Source organism: Pelobates fuscus, chromosome 1 (genome assembly GCF_036172605.1).
Source record: "Pelobates fuscus isolate aPelFus1 chromosome 1, aPelFus1.pri, whole genome shotgun sequence".
Taxonomy (NCBI): domain Eukaryota; kingdom Metazoa; phylum Chordata; class Amphibia; order Anura; family Pelobatidae; genus Pelobates; species Pelobates fuscus.
Window position 1 is genome coordinate 232,646,116 of NC_086317.1, and position 19,906 is coordinate 232,666,021.

The 19,906-nt window shown below is 41.8% G+C and overlaps 1 protein-coding gene across 1 annotated transcript in view; it reads left to right on the top strand.

Annotated features, from left to right (window-relative positions):
• The first annotated feature begins 751 nt into the window (after positions 1-751).
• Positions 752-19,906, top strand: part of PPM1D (protein phosphatase, Mg2+/Mn2+ dependent 1D) — a 43,756-nt gene continuing 24,601 nt past the window's right edge. The window contains exon 1 of the mRNA XM_063455116.1: positions 752-1,350. Within this exon, the coding sequence (XP_063311186.1) occupies positions 960-1,350 (391 nt within the window). The 5' untranslated portion in view covers positions 752-959. The remainder of the gene's footprint in view (positions 1,351-19,906) is intronic.

The following is a 19,906-nucleotide window of genomic DNA, read 5'->3' on the forward strand; positions in this document are numbered from 1 at the left end:
AGATTTGGACAGGAACAGATAGACATTTAAACATATTTGTTTATTTCTAAATTAATCTACATCACACTCAGCACTTATTGAAAGTGACATTTCAGAAGCCAGATTTGGCTGGCAGGGGGATGGGAGTGGACATCACCGCTGGAGGCAACTTAGAAGTTAAACCGGTCAATAACAGTTTATCCCCTTGTAGTAAGAGTTAATTTAGATAAAGTTGTTTTGGTGCCTTGAGCGTCCCTCTAATACTGAAATATTCTCAAATTCAGTAGTGTTGCAGCTTGACAGGTGTAGTCATTGACTATTGTTTGCTATTAAGGTTTAATCACCCTGTCATTCAGATTTGGTGAATAGCCCTGCTCATTTCAACAGTGGGTTTTTATTTTGTGACATTTAGCAGTTTGATGAACGCCCCTCCCCCCTAATCCTGAGTTGAAATATGTTTCCAATTCTGCAAATTTTATCCAAAACAGCATCGCCATGTTCAAGAATTGGTCTGAACAAAACAGAGGAGAAGGCTTTGGGCATTATCAGAAAGGCTGTATTTGGCAATTTTTCTGTTTCCCCCTAACAAAGATGGATGCCTGGAAAGTTCCAGAACGTTTTAAACGTTCTGCGCTGTACAGAGGGCTGTCCTCGACTGCCAGTTTCCAAGATGGCGGCCGCAGCGCCGGCTGGGAGTCAGTGCGCACGCGCAGTGCGCAGGGAGGGCGGCCGCGCGCTGTGTACTGCCCGGACAGCTGAGCGTCGATCAACTTCAGTTAGTGACGTCACGGCAGCGCGGGCACCAGGACAGGTCCGGACTGAGAGCAAAATAAACAATAAGAGGCGCGGGCGGCGGGCACCGGACAGACTCACACTGTGACCGCGCACCCGCTGCCTGAAACACAGCTCCCGCTCGGACCGGCGGGACCGCGCTGACATTGATTGCTCTCACCGGCGGTAACAAAGGAGCGGTAACCAGGATGAGTGCTTTCACCCTGCGGGTCAGCGTCTCCTCCGACCAGGGCGGCAGGAAGTACATGGAGGATGTCACCCAGGTGCTGGTGGAGCCGGAGCCCGGGGAGGGCGAGCTGTCCTGGATGGAGGAGGAGCAGGAGGGGGGCCCCCGGGAGCAGGGGCCCGAGAGCCGGGCTGTGTCCCCGGGCGGTGAGCAGGGCTCCGGCAGGCAGTCCGTGGCTTTCTTCGCGGTCTGTGACGGACACGGCGGCCGGGAAGCCGCGCATTTCGCTCGGGATCACCTGTGGGGCTTCATCCGCAAACAGAAAGGATTCATGTCCCAGGAGTCGGAGGAGGTGTGCGCCGCCATCCGCAAGGGCTTCGTGGCTTGTCACCATGCTATGTGGAAGAAACTGCGTGAGTACCGGGCATGGGGGGCACACTGGGCATGGGGGAGGGGGCATAGGGGGCACACTGGACATGGGGGAGGGGGCACACTGTGCATAGGGGGCACACTGGGCATGGGGAGGGGGCACACTGGGCATAGGGGCACACGGCATGGGGAGGGGGCATAGGGGGGCACACTGGGCATGGGGGGGGGCACACTGGGCATAGGGGGGGACACTGGGGGAGGGGGCACACTGGGCATGGGGAGGGGGTCACACTGGGCATAGAGGGGAGGGGCACACTGGGTATGGCTTAGCCTAATTAGATATATTATGACACAATGAGCAGGTTTGGTAAATATGTTGGCACTTTATAAAGACTAGCTGCTAGTGTTATTTAATTCAGTATGTTACACACGAGCATAGTCTGATGTGCAGCTGGCCTTCTTTGAAATGTATTGGTAGTGTGTGTCAGACTCTGTTACATGTACCACCAGGTCACGGGAAGTATAATTCTATAACACAATCTGACAGTACCAAAATACAATGTGTAGCAGGAATGGCCAATAGGTATGAGCCATAGCTGGGGATCCACCTTTGACCACTCCCAGTCTGTAACGTTACATCTGAGTAAAATATGTCAAAACAGTATTGTTACTTGTCATGTATTTTTTTTTTTTGGGGGGGGGGGGGGGTGTGTTTGTGAGATGTCACCGTTGCTGTGTTTTGACAGGATGGGAGTAATACTTGCCCCGAGCTAAAATGAGCTGTGCCGAAGGCATGTAAAGCATCGGGAGATATTTTTCTGCATGCATAATAAGATACATATTATTATTTTCTTTTCATCAATTTTCATTTGTAATGGCAAATGTCAAGATGAGAAGCTTCAAATCTTGCAGTGTTTACAAAAGTTGATTTGTATAGAAAAGTGTAGTGCTTCCTAAATTTTTCAGTGTTTTGAGTTGTAATTTTATTTTTTATTCCAACGTAGTGCACAAGTTTACTTTTAAGATTTGTCATGTGACAATATAGTGACAGCGCTTGTACTCTGACTGAGCATCTCCGCCAATGCACGTATCAGGGACCCTGTCGCCGAAGCTTGACTGAGGTCTCTGAGTAACTTTTCTACTTTTCCAGGCAGGTATCCCCTCTGCCTTTGCTTATTCTGTTAATGACAGGCTGGTTATTGACACATCTGCCTACGCTGACTTCACACTTTACAAAGGCGCTGGTGGCTCTCAGGCCTAGCCTCTTCTTAATTAGTCCCGGGAATCCGTGTCGAGTGCAGCCAGCCTGTTCAAATACTTACTGGGATCCCCGTGCAAAGTAAACTGGACTAGTCCCTATCCACATTACATTAAACTTATGGCAACACACTATCCAATACATATAACGAAATCATACAGGCAGTCATGATAACACAATAACATTTATAAAGTGGTAGGGAACACGATTAACAGGAAATATGTACACTGCTTGCAGAAACCATTGTATGCAAATCTATTTAAATATACAAATTACAAAGTCTTGTCTTGCTATTCATGTAGTGCACAAAATGGTTGCAACCAACATGTGGCGCTGCACATAACGATTGCAAGATCTTCACATCCAGCAGATAGTGCTGCAACAGACTCCACAGCCAAATCAACTTAGTTGGTACAGAGCATCAGGAGGGCATACAAAACATTTAACAAATAAGAATATGCACCCTGCACCTATAATGGGCATAGGGGGGCTTAAACATAAGTCATCAAAGGTCCTATTAGTGTGAGAGTCCCAAATCTATGGGAATCTGGAGGTCTCAGTGGTGTTTGCTTAGTCGAGTGTCCGATTTTAGTTCCAGACACTCAACGGCAAAACACAGCTGTTCGGGAGTTTAAGATGGCCGCCGGCATGTGTCAAACTCCCTAAATATCGGCCACCCAGGGACTTAACAAAGTGTTCGTGAGTTTACCACAAGAGGCAATAAAAACGAATTGGGAGGTTAATTGAAGTCACACTTATGCATCAAGGTGGTCCGGTGTTCGGTAGTTTGTGTTCGTATGGTGAATGAAGTATTTCAGTACAGTTTATGGTAACAGTTAGACGAATGTTTTAATTCACATGAAAGTCTATGGGGAAAACAATGAGCGGGGAATATGCTGGACAGCCAGGTGGATATTGCTACAATTATACACATGCAAACTAAATTTGATGTTTATTAATGTAGAATACCTGCCAGCAATTGCTGTGTGAGGAGCTTGTAGTTAAAGTTTCTGTGTGAAGATAGTTGCTACGCAATGTTGATCTTTTTATCATCTAGTTCTGGGGTCAGCAACCTTTTAGCACGTAAAGTGCGTTTGGATGGCAGGGCACTCAAGGCTGCTAGAGCCACACAGGTTCTGACCTATGAGGAGTCCCAGTGCCGCTTCAGGTATCTGCTAATGCAAACCAAGCGGTGATTGCAGGTGGTGAGGGACAATCCTCAATTTATGCATTGCAGCATTTAGAGGAAGTGATCTAAAAAAAAACTTTATCCCAGCACTTGTGAACAAGAATACAGCCTGCAGCAGCTATTGTAGCTACTGTCTTGACCTGTATCTGGCCTGCTGTACCTGGCTTAACCTCCTAGATATTCCAGAGCTGCAGAAGAGGTCTCCTCCTCATACGAATGGTCCACACACACAGTCCCAACAAACACAACACCCATGACAATCTACATACATGCACACATAATTTGCATGCAATACCACAAGAACCCCACACATATACACCAAACTCACAATGTGACATAACATCTACACATACAATTATACGAGCTACTCCATACATTGCCCACATTCATAAGTATCACACACAATACCACAAACTACACATGAATATATACATAACAGCCCACATACGCACAAATACAATACTGCAAAGCAACTGCAACACCCATAAATAACACCAGCATTACAAAACATACACACCTCAATTTAAACAATTAAATAGGGCCGGCACACCAAGAGACTTCAAGATTTTGTTTTGGCACAGTACTATTAAAAGGTTGCCTACCCCTGATCTAGTTTTATATGTTGGCACACAAGTGAAGGCCAATGATGTAAGTGCAAGTAATGTGTTCAACGGCTTGACTGGTGTGCAGATTTTTGTTTAACATTGTATTAACTATCCACAAACTTCAGGTGGAAGGGGTTTTCAATCACAATTTATTTTTTTCCTTTTTGGTTTTTAATATATTAAGATATATATCTCCTTTCTATTGTGCTAACAGTATTTTGGAACACTAGCGTTAAGGAGAATTTATTTCTAACTAACCTGTAATATAAGAGAAATATTCTGCATGTAAGCAAGATTACACATGTGAAATTGGCTGCATCGATCATCTTATAAAGGCAAGGTCACAAGCAAACCATTAAAAAGACTTTCTTGGAACAACTGGTTAATGTGATTTTATGCATCATATGTATGCAGGATCATCTTGAAAATTACCTTTATTCAAATTAAAGGCAGGTGTTTTTGTTTTTGCATGGCTGCAGCTGCTATTAGTAGCCATTTGCAATTGTGACTGCATCTTAAACAGACTTCCTAATCCCCCACGGATAGTAAAGAATTAACGTTGTCCCAGTGTGTAGGTTATGTGTTTATAATACACTGTATAATGATTATATTGGCATCTGTCTGAATTACCATATAAGTACCCTTGTGCTTAACCATATATTTATATCCAACTTATTATTTTATGTTATCGACTGTTTAGGAAATTGGGCATCTAAGTCCTGAGATCTCACATGAGTATGGACTGGAATAATGAATCATGACGACAGGGACTGGTTGATCTACCTGTGCCAACGTTTTAAAGGAGTACTCTGCCTTTTTCTTGAATTCTAACCATGATAACTTATCCACTATATTTAAGAAATATGTATAAAAGATAAACATTTAATTTGATACTAACTCGAAAAATTGCTGCTCTGGAAAATGTCTCCACTTCAACTGTAGCCTAATTTTGGCTATTTCTGTCTTCTGAGTTTTTGTAATTTGTATTTCATTTTCTAAAATTTTAGTTTAATGTATAATCCCAACTGTTTCCATTTAAATTAAATTAATTTGCAGTGCGTCTTATGGCTATACCAAGACTGGAATTAATTGTGCTTTCATTTTCTAAATCTTAAATATAATTTTGAAAGAAACCAGTTACTTTCTGATGTAATTTCTACATAAATTACAGCTCCCAGTTTTGAAACAATCAGTTCTGTCTTCGTGCATGTTATCATGAATCCTTTCGGTAGAAAAGTGAGGTACTGTTGAGGATCGCTGTGTGTGAAAGCTCTACATTCTACATACTTCTAAAACACTTGTACTGCTGAGGGTCAGGTGAGAGGATATATAGATATATCTCTCTCTCTAATTCTTAAAAATCTGAATATTGGTAACATTCAGTGTTGCTGATTTCTGAAATGAAAAAAACACTAGTAATTATTTGTTTGCTCAAACACTGGAATTGCTTTGATACTGTAGTTCTATTTTATGAGAATTCTGTGGGAGTGGAGACACAAATAACTGTTTAGTAACTGATCAGCTGGAGAACTGGCAAGCACGTTTTTTTTTTTTTTCTTTCTCCAACTAATCTATTTTTGCTTAAAATCCTTCACCCTTCATATTCTTTGGTGTAGGCAACTCACTCTAGATATTTAACCTTACTTGGTATAGCATGTCCTTGGTTAGTTTGTGCATTGTCTCCACTGTGTCAAGACTGATTGAAAGGGATGCTACATCAAGACAAATGGGATGTCTGATAAATTAACATATGTTTATCATTGGCCCATTTTCTAATATTTTTGAGTAAACTGGAAGATAATTTTTTAGTACCAAAATATTGCATATTCTAGTGGTAGCCAACAGGAAACTGTGCCATATATTGAGAAACCACAATTATTGATGTTCAGCAGATACTTTCTTTGAGGATGATTAATGATCATAAAGTTGTTACACTGCAGCTGAAAAGCATTTGTTTTATGCCACATCTAAAGGCCATTTTATTAATCTAGACCTGCAGCTCTAAATGTTTCTCTGTTGTATTATGTACAACAGTCCTTTCACCTGTGTGCAATGCTCCACTGTGTATGACAATATTAATTGGCTGTAAAACAGGAGTGGGATGACGGCTAGCCTTGGTTGCTCTAATTTGCATGTGTTACATGCAGTCTAGTTTTGACAACAGCGAGTATTTTCTCTAGGTCCCCCTCTTTAGGGTAGAATATCTTGTCTTTGGACTATTTGAATATGTTTGAAAACTCTGTGTCCCATTTTGTTGCCTTATAGCAGTGGTTTCCAAATCAGTTCTCAAGGTACACCTACCGACCTGGATTTAGGGATTACCCAGTTCTGTGGAATATGGGATACTAATCACCAGAACCACTAAGGATTAATGTAGTTGTTCTGGTGCCTATAGCCTGTCCCTGTAGCCTTTTCAAAGTACGCACTGCCTTTTCAGAGACAAGGCAGTGTTTTACATTGCTGCCTACAAAGACCTCTAGTGACAGTCACTCAGACGGCTACTAGAGTCCTGTGTCAGTACTCTGCATGGAGGCGCTGAATGTTACCCATAGAGAACATGCGTAATATCCATAGAGAACATACGTAATAACATCGAAACTAGTGTTATGGGCAAATGCAAATATTACAAGTTTTAAAATGCAAATATTGTATTCCTCAAACCTTGTACTTTGTCTTTAACAGATATTTCAAACTGACAAGGTGTTAGAAATGGAACATTTTATATGTCTATATTTATATATTTTTTTTATAATAAAGATCTAAAAAGACAAAACTTTATTGCTTCCAAGACAATCCTTATTTTATATTGTATTCTCAATTATTTATATATGTTAAATAGAGGATCTCTTACTAATATAAAATTATGGCTAAGATATCTGTATGGTTAGTTCTATGCTTTAAGTGTGTAGTGTAGTGGTAAATAAGGAAAACAGCCACGGTTACAATAGCACGGTGTGGGGAAAAAAGGTAAGTAAAAACACCAATCATGTGATCGGAGGGGGGCAGGTACCTAAACGGATGGACCCCCACAGAGACACCGACATATTTTTAATTCTAATCCTCTCTACCTTTGGGAGAACTGAGTGGACTTTCCTTGGGGTCCAGTGGGGCTGATATTCCTGGGTGCGAGGGAGCAGTGATCTTCCTGCAGCTCCTCTCTGCTCCTTCACACTGTCTGCAGTGATGCCTTCATATTCCAGCTCCCGGCATCATTACACAGTGCGAGGGAGCTGCAAGAAAACTGCTCCCTCGCACGCTGCCCCAGCCCGCGGCCGGCTACAAAGCTCCATGAGCTTCCTGAGCTGGCCGCCTCCATACCTCCCAGGGCAGCCGGGCGGCTACAACGCTCCCTCGCGCACTGCCCCAGCCTGTCACCTCCATACCTCCTGCGTGTGGCAGGTTATACAGCTTCCTGAGCGGGCAGCCGGCTCCATTGTTTGCTGAGCTGGCCTCTTTTACGTAAAAGGCTGACAAATCCCGGACGCCAGAGCAAGTATTCGCCATGGCGACCTTGCTGGTGGTATTTGTCGAGCCCTGGGGTAATCCTTAAATCCTGGACTGGTAGGCGTGCCTTGAGGACTGATTTGGAAACAGCTGCCTTACAGTCTATTAAAAACGAAACCATGTTTAGTTGATTTTACCCATTTTTAGTGGTAGGTATGGTGTACTGTATGTATGAATTCTGTTAAAATCTCATATTTCCTACACATGCAACAAGCATTCTGTAAAGGTCAAGTCTTACTTGGCATGATGGGTGCACTTACAATTTAAAAAAAAATAAAAAAAAATTATGGTGAGATCTCTACATTGCTAGCACATGCATTAGATAAAATGTTAATGTTTTGAAAATCTTTGCTTACCACACATATTGACCATCTGATTAGCTGCACACAGTGGCATCCTACAGTTGTTAGCATATACATGTACACTAGGAGTTTTGGAATGACATTTGTGTAATTTGGAGTAGGATGGTTGTGGTACTTGGTCCATTTCTAGAATTCTTATTGAAGGCAGAGGAAGCAATTTTCATTTAAGTACATATTCTATGCTATAAATTAGTTATTGATTTTTTTTTTAATTCTTTTTATTTTTTTTACCATCACATTGTATTTATTTGTATTGTATACTAGCTTGATGTGGAACTTGTCATCCACAGGTTTTGTAGTTTATGGATTCACTGTAATAATTTTTTAGGTGGTCCTGCAATGCAATGGCTGTATAGCTGAATGGCAAATTTAGCACTGTATCTGCTTCATCATTAAACTAGTTATAGGGTCTGGTGCCATAATTTCATTCATCCATTCATACAACTGTTTTATGTTTTAATGCAAAATTAGTCGCCAGCAGCCCACCACTCTGTGCCGCTTTGCCTAATAAGGAAGTATCAGCCTGAGCAGCTATGGGCAACTGTGATTGGTTGAGTTTGTTAGCTGACTGCTTCTAGCTTATCGAACCCCAACTGACGATATGAGGGGTATGACAAGGAATTGTGTAATCTCTGTTCTGGCCACACCTCTAAAAGGGGCCGGACTGTGTGTGATCAGGGAGCCTTAATTGGTGGAAAACTGCCATAACTATTCATGCATTTTTTATGGTACTATGTGTAGCGGAGCTCCCTGTACCCTGGATGGGTACCTCCGTCAATGATCGCTTCCTAGCTGGAACCTGGGAACTTCAGTGCTTCTACCCAAGTCACCGTGGCTTGACTGGGGTCCTTCTGAAACCACTCTGTCCTGGAACAGGATTGGGGATTAGCTCTATTCCCTCCCAGGGACTGGACTACACACAAACACTTAACCAGCCAAATCCTCCACAAGCTGGAACAAGGTGCTGAGCAGTGATTAGTCCTCTCCCCTCCTAGTAACTAGATGACCTATAGTTCTGGGACCAGTGATTTTAATGAGCCAAGCTCTGCCTTTTATGCACAGACCCCAGCAGGGGATCTACAAACAATACAATGCAAGCCCCTCCCATGAATCTCTGGGCCAGGGAGATAATGGAGTAAAAGACCGATCAGCTAATTATCTCCCAGGAATAGAGAGCCCAAAACATAAAAGTACCCCAAAGCATATAATAACCCAAAATGTCATACATCCCCAAGCACCCTGATCTGATCGTCCAAATAGCGCTCGGATCCATGCAGTATAGAGGAAACACCACCATGACAAAGTTCTGACCGGCTGCACACGTTGTCCTATACCCAAAACAGTTGGAGAACAATGTGTGCTTTTTGCCAGTCAACTTTCTGGAGCTCCTGGGGTCAGAATACAGGGTGCTACATCTGTCTCTCGGGTAGCGTTTGTTACCCGTAGTCTCCAGTACCTCCCCTCCAAAAAACGCTCTGCTGGTGGGTTGCAAAGTGGTTCAAAACCCCGGATCAAGTTGTCCAGGAACCGAATGGTCACCTCATGCTGAAAACCGTTCCATAACATTCGTGACCAAGTACCGATGAGGTGACTGGAAACCACAAAGTCCTCATGCCTAAATTAGTTCCCTTGTGCTCCCGGCTGAGAACCATTCATGGATTTGTTCATGCGGATGGCCACCAGGGAGCTAGCCTGTTCCATTCGAATGAAGGGAAAGTGTCGAACCAGGGGCACAGAGGGAGAGCTACTAATGGCGGCTGGGCAGGGTAACTCCCGAACGGAGTCTCCGACCTGGACCATAGTCCGTGGGCAGGAGGCCAGCTTACACACTCCTCCAGGAATTTGTGGGAAGGAGCGTTTGTCACACTGTAAAGAAGTATTTAAGGACTCTTTACTGAGACTGGAGACTGTCACTTCATGAAAGTGACTTCTTAAAATGTGCAGACCTGATTTGGTATGTTCTTGAAAGGTTAGCCAATTATAAAAAGCTTTTATTGTTAACACTATCTCCAAAAGCATTTGTCAAGTGATTTAAACTTTTATTATATTGGTAGAAAACCTGGGTTTACCTCATTTAGGCAAACTTTTAAGGTGGTTTGTCATTTATAGCCATGTTCTCTTGGACATTTTTGCATTCTACAATTTGAAAATCTTTTTTATTCCCACTTTTAGCCAACACAGTAGCCCAACTGGACAGTTGTCAGTTTTTGTGTTTTTGTTTTGTTTTTCCTCTTGACTTTTGTTAAACCAAAAAAAAAGCCGTGTTTGAAGAGTGACATATTTTCTCAAGGAGAATAAGCGATGTGTCGGTCAGTGCTCTAGGCTGGTTTACCAAATACTTGTCAGGACATGTCTGAGTAGGATAATGTCATAATCACATTGTAACAAAGCTGTCATTGCCATTACCTAGCTGTTCTAGAAAAGCAATCTTATTTATGCTATGTGTACGTACAAACTGAGGGTGGAGATTTTTAGCCACATAAATTACTATTTCATGCGGCATCTTGCAAATGGGCAAGACATTGGTATATTGAGGGTTAATTACTCAGACGCTTGATGAAATTAACTCATTCACTGCTGGCTGCAAAACCGAAGAACTGTACAAAGATTTTAATAGAATTACAGAAAAAGGAAAACTTAAAATTTCTCAGTAAGAAACTCTTTAGCTTAACCCCTTAAGGACCGAGGACGGTTCAGGACCGTCATCGGCATTTTTGCGTTGCTGACCGGTGACGGTCCTGAACCGTCCTAACGGTCCAATGTACTTACCTGATCACTGTCGTTCCCCCGGCGGCGATCGGCGGTGCTCCCGTTGTGGGGAGACTGCCTGCAGCCCAGACAGTCTCCCCATGGCGGATTAGGACCCCTGTGGCCATGTGATCGCCCAACAGGGCGACCACATGGTCACAATAGGTGTCCATGTGTCTGCCTGCAGGGGGACTGTATGTGCTGACAGGCAGTCTCCCTGCCAGTGTAAAATCCTAAAAAAAAATAATAAATAAAAATAATAATTATATGTGTGTGTGTGTGTGTGTGTGTGTGTGTGTGTGTGTGTGTATGTATGTGTGTATATATATGTATATATGTATATATGTATATATGTATATATGTATATATATTATACGTCTATATATCATATATATATATATATATATATAATGTCATACTAAGTGTATTTTTATATTAATATGTACATATATTAATATAAAAATACACTTATAATTAAATTACACACGTGTGTGTGTGTGTATATATATATATATATAACTATATATTGTGTGTGTATATATATTATTATAAAATACAAATAAGTAATTTAAATTAAATAAAAAATTTAAAAATAATAATAAAAATTAAAAAAAAAATATTTCTGAATGAAATTTTATTCTAACTGTATTTTGATATTAATATATATTAATATCAAAATACACTTAGAATGAAATTGTGTATATATATATATATCTATGTATATATAAATAAATAAATAAAAAGAATACAAAATATACAAATGTCCATATACAAAATTACATATGTAATTATATAAATATACACGTAGACTTCAAATATATAAATATGCATATATATTTAAATTCTACGTGCGTATTTATGTAATATTTTTACATAATTAAGTAATTTTATTGATTGCAATTTAAGGGACCTGCCTGCCAACCCAGGTCGAAAGTCCAGAGAATTTAATTTGTTAGCACTGTATTTTACCCTGTAACGTTATACGACACCCTAAAACCTGTACATGGGGTGTACTGTTTTACTCGGGAGACTTCGCTGAACACAAATATTAGTGATTCAAAACAGTAAATCATATCACAGCGATGATATTGTCAGTGAAAGTGACTTTTTTTTTTTTTCTCACACACACAGCACTTTTACTGATGATATAATTGTTGTGATACATTTTCAAGTTTTGAAACACTAATATTTGTGTTCAGCAAAGTCTCCTGAGTATAACAGTACCCCCCATGTACAGGTTTTATAGCATTTTTGAAAGTTACAGGGTCAAATATATGGGTCAAATATTTTTACATTGAAAATGGCCAAGTTGGTTACGTTGCCTTTGAGAGCATATGGTAGCCGAGGAATGAGAATTACCCCCATGATGACATACCATTTGCAAAAGAAGACAACCCAAGGTATTGCAAATGGGGTATGTCCAGTCTTTTTTAGTAGCCACTTAGTCACAAACACTGGCCAAAATTAGCGTTCAATTTAGTTTTTTACTTTTTTCACACACAAACAAATATGAACGCTAACTTTGGCCGGTGTTTGCGACTAAGTGGCTACTAAAAAAGTCTGGACATACCCCATATTGAATACCTTGGGTTGTCTACTTTAAAAAAAAAATATGTACATGTGGGGTGGTATTCAGAGATTTATGACAGATAATAGTGTTACAATGTCACTATTGATACATTTTAAAAATGTATGTTTTGAAACCGCAATATCCTACTTGTACTTATAGCCCTATAACATGCAAAAAGCATGTAAACACTGGGTATTTTTAAACTCAGGACAACATTTTGAATCTATTTAGCAGTTTTTTTTTCATTCGCTTTTGTAGATGAGTAAAAGATTTTTCACATAAAAGTCAAAAAACATGTATTTTTTTTTCAATTTTTCATCATATTTTTTCATTTTTTTTTTTTTTTTTAAATTAAATTACACGAGATTATATAAATAATGGTATGTAAAGAAAGCCCCTTTTGTCCTGGAAAAAACAATATATAATTTGTATGGGAACAGTAAATGAGAGCGGAAAACTACAGCCAAACACCACAAAAGTGTCAAAAAGATGCCTGGTCGCAAATGTACAACATCGCAAAAACAGTCCGGTCCTTAAGGGGTTAATTGATAAATAGAAATATCATTAGTCCCTGCGTAATGCCAGCCATTCCTCTGAACTGCTGTTGGTGTGGGCATCTGTCAGTCAAGCTCTCTTGTTCTTCATTGGCTGGTTTTATACAGAGCTACGTAATGTGACTTAGGATGCAGAGAAGAGTGCATGGAGTAAGTTCACTTGAGGAGAATGGCAGCTCTCTAGATAATTTGTTTAAAGTTTAAGCAAGGAGGGTGACTGCAAAGACGGGATTAAAGTGTACCTGTCATTGTACACATAATTAACTTATATAAAGAACATAAACTTTAATCTTTGCATTGTGCTAGCAGAGTTGATGGAAACTCTATACCTCTTTTGATATTTCTAACGAACTGGCTTCTTTAACCAAAAACAGTGTTTTTATTAAGACTCTTTTTGGTTGTGGGAACCCTTGCTTGCATGGTCCTACAATGAGATAAAATAATTAGGGCAAAACTTAATATTGATCCTGTGAGAAGGGCAAGGATATCCCAGTGCTGGGTAGAGGGGAGGACAAAACAGGTGATAAACCGTGCCAAACAGAACTGAAGAAATAAACTCTTGGAAATAGTCCGGCAAGGACTGAAACGTCGACACTTCTTTGTATTACTTGATGCTTGAATAAACAGCACGTTTAGAAATATTATTGAGTCCTGTGAGTGCACTTCAACAAGAACCTATATATACTTATGGTCGGAGTTTGCACCGAGGCATTAACAAGACCGGGAGCAGTGAGTGCGGGACATGTGGATAGGTGTGTGTGTGTGTGTGTGTGTATGTATATCTATATCTATATCTATATCTCCATCCAAACATTTTTTTGGAGAAGGGACATCCATTATCCTCTCTCAAATTTGTGAGTATAGACCACATACCCTGTCCAAAGAGGGGTGGCAATAGAGGACGGAGGCTGCTCCAAAAGGAAGCATTTTGGATATACCAGTTGGGCACTCTGGCACCGAAAGGGCTAAATGAGAATATCCTATATTATAGCAGAATAGACACTCTTTTCAGTGTTATGCACACATACATTTTCTCTCTATAATCACCCTGTTTAAGGTAAACACTTCACCTACACTAAGATCGCAGTGTCCGGGCACGGATGGTTGCTTAGCAACCATATACACATTTTTGCGAATTCCGGACGTATCACGTGCAAGTAAGGGGGCGGAGTTCATTGTTGTATGCGCACGCATACCCGGAAGTGCTCCGTTACACGGCTGTTAGACATTCACTGCACCTGGGTGAGTTTTATCTAATTACTTACTACCTATATATTGTCTGTTTTGCGATTACATTAAATACTGTTCTGTTACCCTGAGGAAAGTCCCGAGCTGGGACTGAAACGTTGGTCTCTTTTAAACTTTATCTAAAAAATTTTGGACTTTTATAAGACCGGTGAGCAGCTGTTCTTTGTTGGAATATATATATATATATATATATATATATATATATATATATATATATATATAATATATGAAGATCCTTTACATACATGCAAAGTGTTGTGCTTTATATAATATATCTATAGAATAAAATTGTGATACACAAATATTTACAAGAACTTTTGCAGTAAAGATATAGTGCTTGGAAACATTAACCCCTTAAGACCGCAGCCAAGTGTACAAGTTGACCCCCCAAAAATTTAAACAAACCACAGAATTTTACTATATGTACAACAATAATTTACCTCTTTAATACTAAGTGCACCCACACTTATTATATATCATTTTGTTCAGGGGAAACAGAGCTTTCATTTCATATCAAACATTCATATATGGAACTCCATTTTACATGAATAAAATCTAAAAAACTTGAGAAAATTAAGAAATCTTGTTATTTTTCAATTTCTGCATTGCAATTTAACTGTTAATGTCAGAATACTGTTCGGTTTTCCTGCAATAAAACATACATATTTGTATTCAGAAATGTCTTACTAGTAAATCAGTACCCCCCATGTATAGGTTTTATTGGGTTTTGGAAAGTTACAGGGTCAAATATACTGCTTGTCCATTACCGTATATACTCGAGTATAAGCCGAGGCCCCTAATTTTACCCCAAAAAACTGGGAAAACTTATTGACTCGAGTATAAGACTAGGGTGGGAAATGCAGCAGCTACTGGTAAATTTCTAAATAAAATTAGATCCTAAAAAAATTATATTAATTGAATATTTATTTACAGTGTGTGTATATAATGAGTGCAGTGTGTGTGTGTGAGTGAGTGCAGTGTGTGTGTGAGTGAGTGCAGTGTGTGTGTGAGTGAGTGCAGTGTGTGTGTGAGTGAGTGCAGTGTGTGTGAGAGTGAGTGCAGTGTGTGTGAGAGTGAGTGCAGTGTGTGTGAGAGTGAGTGCAGTGTGTGTGAGAGTGAGTGCAGTGTGTGTGAGAGTGAGTGCAGTGTGTGTGAGAGTGAGTGCAGTGTGTGTGAGAGTGAGTGCAGTGTGTGTGAGAGTGAGTGCAGTGTGTGTGAGAGTGAGTGCAGTGTGTGTGAGAGTGAGTGCAGTGTGTGTGAGAGTGAGTGCAGTGTGTGTGAGAGTGAGTGCAGTGTGTGTGAGAGTGAGTGCAGTGTGTGTGAGAGTGAGTGCAGTGTGTGTGAGAGTGAGTGCAGTGTGTGTGAGAGTGAGTGCAGTGTGTGTGAGAGTGAGTGCAGTGTGTGTGAGAGTGAGTGCAGTGTGTGTGAGAGTGAGTGCAGTGTGTGTGAGAGTGAGTGCAGTGTGTGTGAGAGTGAGTGCAGTGTGTGTGAGAGTGAGTGCAGTGTGTGAGAGAGAGTGCAGTGTGTGTGAGAGTGAGTGCAGTGTGTGTGAGAGTGAGCAGTGTGTGTGAGAGTGAGTGCAGTGTGTGTGAGAGTGAGTGCAGTGTGTGTGAGAGTGAGTGCAGTGTGTGTGAGAGTGAGTGCAGTGTGTGTGAGAGTGAGTGCAGTGTGTGAGAGTGAGTGCAGTGTGTGTGAGTGAGTGCAGTGTGTGTGTGTGAGTGCAGTGTGTGTGTGAGAGTGCAGTGTGTGTGTGAGAGTGCAGTGTGTGTGTGAGAGTGCAGTGTGTGTGTGAGAGTGCAGTGTGTGTGTGAGAGTGCAGTGTGTGTGTGAGAGTGCAGTGTGTGTGTGAGAGTGCAGTGTGTGTGTGAGAGTGCAGTGTGTGTGTGAGAGTGCAGTGTGTGTGAGAGTGCAGTGTGTGTGAGAGTGCAGTGTGTGTGAGAGTGCAGTGTGTGTGTGAGTGCAGTGTGTGTGTGTGAGTGAGTGCAGTGTGTGTGTGAGTGAGTGCGTGAGTGCAGTGTGTGTGTGTGAGAGTGCAGTGTGTGTGTGAGAGTGCAGTGTGTGTGTGAGAGTGCAGTGTGAGAGTGCAGTGTGTGTGTGAGAGTGCAGTGTGTGAGAGTGCAGTGTGTGAGAGTGCAGTGTGTGTGAGTGCAGTGTGTGTGAGTGCAGTGTGTGTGAGTGCAGTGTGTGTGAGTGCAGTGTGTGTGAGTGCAGTGTGTGTGAGTGCAGTGTGTGTGAGTGAGTGCAGTGTGTGTGAGTGAGTGCAGTGTGTGTGAGTGAGTGCAGTGTGTGTGAGTGCTGTGTGTGTGTGTGTGAGTGAGTGCAGTGTGTGTGTGTGTGTGAGTGAGTGCAGTGTGTGTGTGTGTGTGTGTGTGAGTGAGTGCAGTGTGTGTGTGAGTGAGTGCAGTGTGTGTGTGTGAGTGAGTGCAGTGTGTGTGTGAGAGTGCAGTGTGTGTGTGAGAGTGCAGTGTGTGTGTGAGAGTGCAGTGTGTGTGTGTGAGAGTGCAGTGTGTGTGAGAGTGCAGTGTGTGTGTGAGTGAGTGCAGTGTGTGTGAGAGTGCAGTGTGTGAGAGTGCAGTGTGTGTGAGTGCAGTGTGTGTGAGTGTGCAGTGTGTGTGAGAGTGCAGTGTGTGTGAGAGTGCAGTGTGTGTGAGAGTGCAGTGTGTGTGAGAGTGCAGTGTGTGTGTGAGAGAGTGCAGTGTGTGTGTGAGAGAGTGCAGTGTGTGTGAGAGAGTGCAGTGTGTGTGAGAGAGTGCAGTGTGTGTGAGAGCAGTGTGTGTGTGTGAGAGCAGTGTGTGTGTGTGAGAGCAGTGTGTGTGTGTGAGAGCAGTGTGTGTGAGAGCAGTGTGTGTGAGAGTGCAGTGTGTGTGTTGGTGGGGGGTGGGCATTTGATTTATTATTATTTTTTTATATTATTATTTTTTTTGTATTATTTATTATTTAATTATTATTAATTTTTTTTTTTTAATTATCTTTTTTTTTTTCGTCCCCCCTCCCTGCTTGATATATTGCAGGGAGGGGGGCTCTCCTTCCCTGGTGGTCCAGTGTCATTGGTAGTTCAGTGGGGGGAGAGGGGTGCTGGCAGAGCTGTACTTACCTCTCCTGCAGCTCCTGTCAGCTCTCTCCTCCTCCGCGCGGTCTGTGCAGCTCCCTCTGTCAGCTCCCAGTGTAAGTCTCGCGAGAGCTTACACTGGGAGCTGACCGAGGTGCTGAACGGACAGCGCGGAGGAGGAGAGAGCTGACAGGAGCTGCAGGAGAGGTAAGTACAGCTCTGCCAGCACCCCTCTCCCCCCAGTCTGTATTATGGCAATGCAAATTGCCATAATACAGACTCTGACTTGAGTATAAGCAGAGTTGGGGTTTTTCCAGCACAAAAAATGTGCTGAAAAACTCTGCTTATACTCGAGTATATACGGTATTTTTATTTTCTACATAGAAATTTGACAGATTGGTTTGAGTGGCCTAGGTTGCCTTTGAGACTGTATGGCAGCCAAGAAATGTAAGTTACCCCCATCATGGCATACCATTTGAAAAAGTAGACATCCCAGGGCATTCATAATGGGGTATGGTCAGTCTTTTGTAGTAGCCACTTGGACACAAACCCTAGCCAAATTTAGCTTCATCTTTTTTGTTTGCATTTTTCATATCAAAACTGTACTTTCACTGATAATATTATTGTTAGTATATAGTTTACTGCCCTGGAACACTCCTAGTTCTGTTCAGTGATGTAGTACAAAAGTACTAAATGCCCTAATCAGGTTGATTACAGTAATATGCTGTTATCAGCACTGAAAGGGTTAAATAAAATATTTTTTTTAACTTTTATCAAGTTTTATAACTTTTCTTCACAGGAGCTGCTACACCAACGATCTGTCTGCCTCTCTCTCTCAGATCGAGGAGAGGGGCAGAGACAATGTGTCAGCCAGTGATCTGAGATCATTGGCTGACACTTACTAACAATGATCACAGTGACTGGCTGTCACTGTTATCACCTCCTACAGATCGCGGTAATTGGCCACAGGGGGAGTGCCTGGGTGGTACAGGCATGCCCCCCACCGCGATCTGTAGGGGGCTAATGGCTGCAGTTACATGTGTCAGCCAATAGGCTGATACATAGTAACACTGATCGCACTGACAGGCTATGGCAGCCTGTCAGTGTGATCAGACTGCAGCCTGACAGTGCAGATCGCGGTCACTGACCGCAGGGGGGCTGCCTGGGGGGCCAGGCATGTCCCCCGACCGCGATCTGCTGCAGGAGAATGTGGCCGGCTCCATGTTTCAAATCGGCTGAAACATGGTAAATACCGATCGCAGTGACAGCCTGTCACTGCGATCAGAAGCTGCAGACCACGGTCCCCAGGCACAGGGGGGGCTGCCTGGGGGCCAGGCATGCCCCCGACCGCGATCTGCAGCGGCCACATGGAGGGTAAGACCGCCCTGGGTGTTCTATGCTGCCCTGCGGCGTTTAGAGCCGGCCAATTAAGGACGGCATAGAATGCCCTGTGTTCTTAAGGGGTTAAATATTTGTGTATATTACTGTCTAGAACAAAAATTCATTGCCAGGATGAAGGTTGGCTGCCTCTCGCTGGATGTTCTGTGCTTGAGATATTCACTAATAGCTGGCACATGCCAGAAATGGTATGTACCAGGAGTTACTGGCCACCAAGAATGTGCTGCCTATAGGAAGGTGCATCCAATTCAAGATTTTCCTAGTCTTGACGTCAGAAAATATAGATTTTATTAAAGACAGGAGGCTCGTATTATACATTAACTTTATTTACTTAACTCCAGCAGCAAAGACATTTTTTTTCAATAAAGTTTAGTGAATAAAAGACAAAAAACAAAGTAACTGAAATGGAACACTTGGTAGCCAATCTGCATCCGGCATAGTCTATACAGTGAATGATCCCCAATATTCTTCCTCTTTCGAGCTGCGAATCTAGAAGTATCTAGTAAAGTAAACTCCAAGGATAAAAATGACGAAAAACAGGATTAAGCTGAAACATAAACAGGGTGGGTTAATGGGAGGGATAATACCTGTCTTTAATAAAATCTATATTTTCTGACGTCACGACTAGGAAAATCTTGAATTTTATAGCAAGACAATTATGCATGTTAAAAGCTGAATAATCATAGAAATATATATCAAATACATTGTTATAATATTACAATATTATTTTTGAAGCATGCATGTTGGGTCTAAAATAAATAAAATTGTTTAAATGTAGATTCTGAAGACCAATCTGCATTTTTTTTAACAGGTCTGATAAAGAGCCTCCTGCTTGAAACACTTTAGTTGTCATAGCTCCTCCTTGAAGAGTGAGCTCCAAACATTGAAATATCAATACCTGCCATAGACATAGTTTGTCTTGCCCATCTGGCTAAAGGTGTAGAGGAGACAGGGTTTACAAAAAGAGATTAGCAATTGAGAGAAATTAGATTTTTTTTTTATAGATGAGGTTTGAAGACCGTTGACAACACATAGAGGATGGTAAGAAAAAGGATAGAACACAGAGCGGAGATTAGTTTTGGTACGTCTATAGAAACATTAACACCATCAGGAGT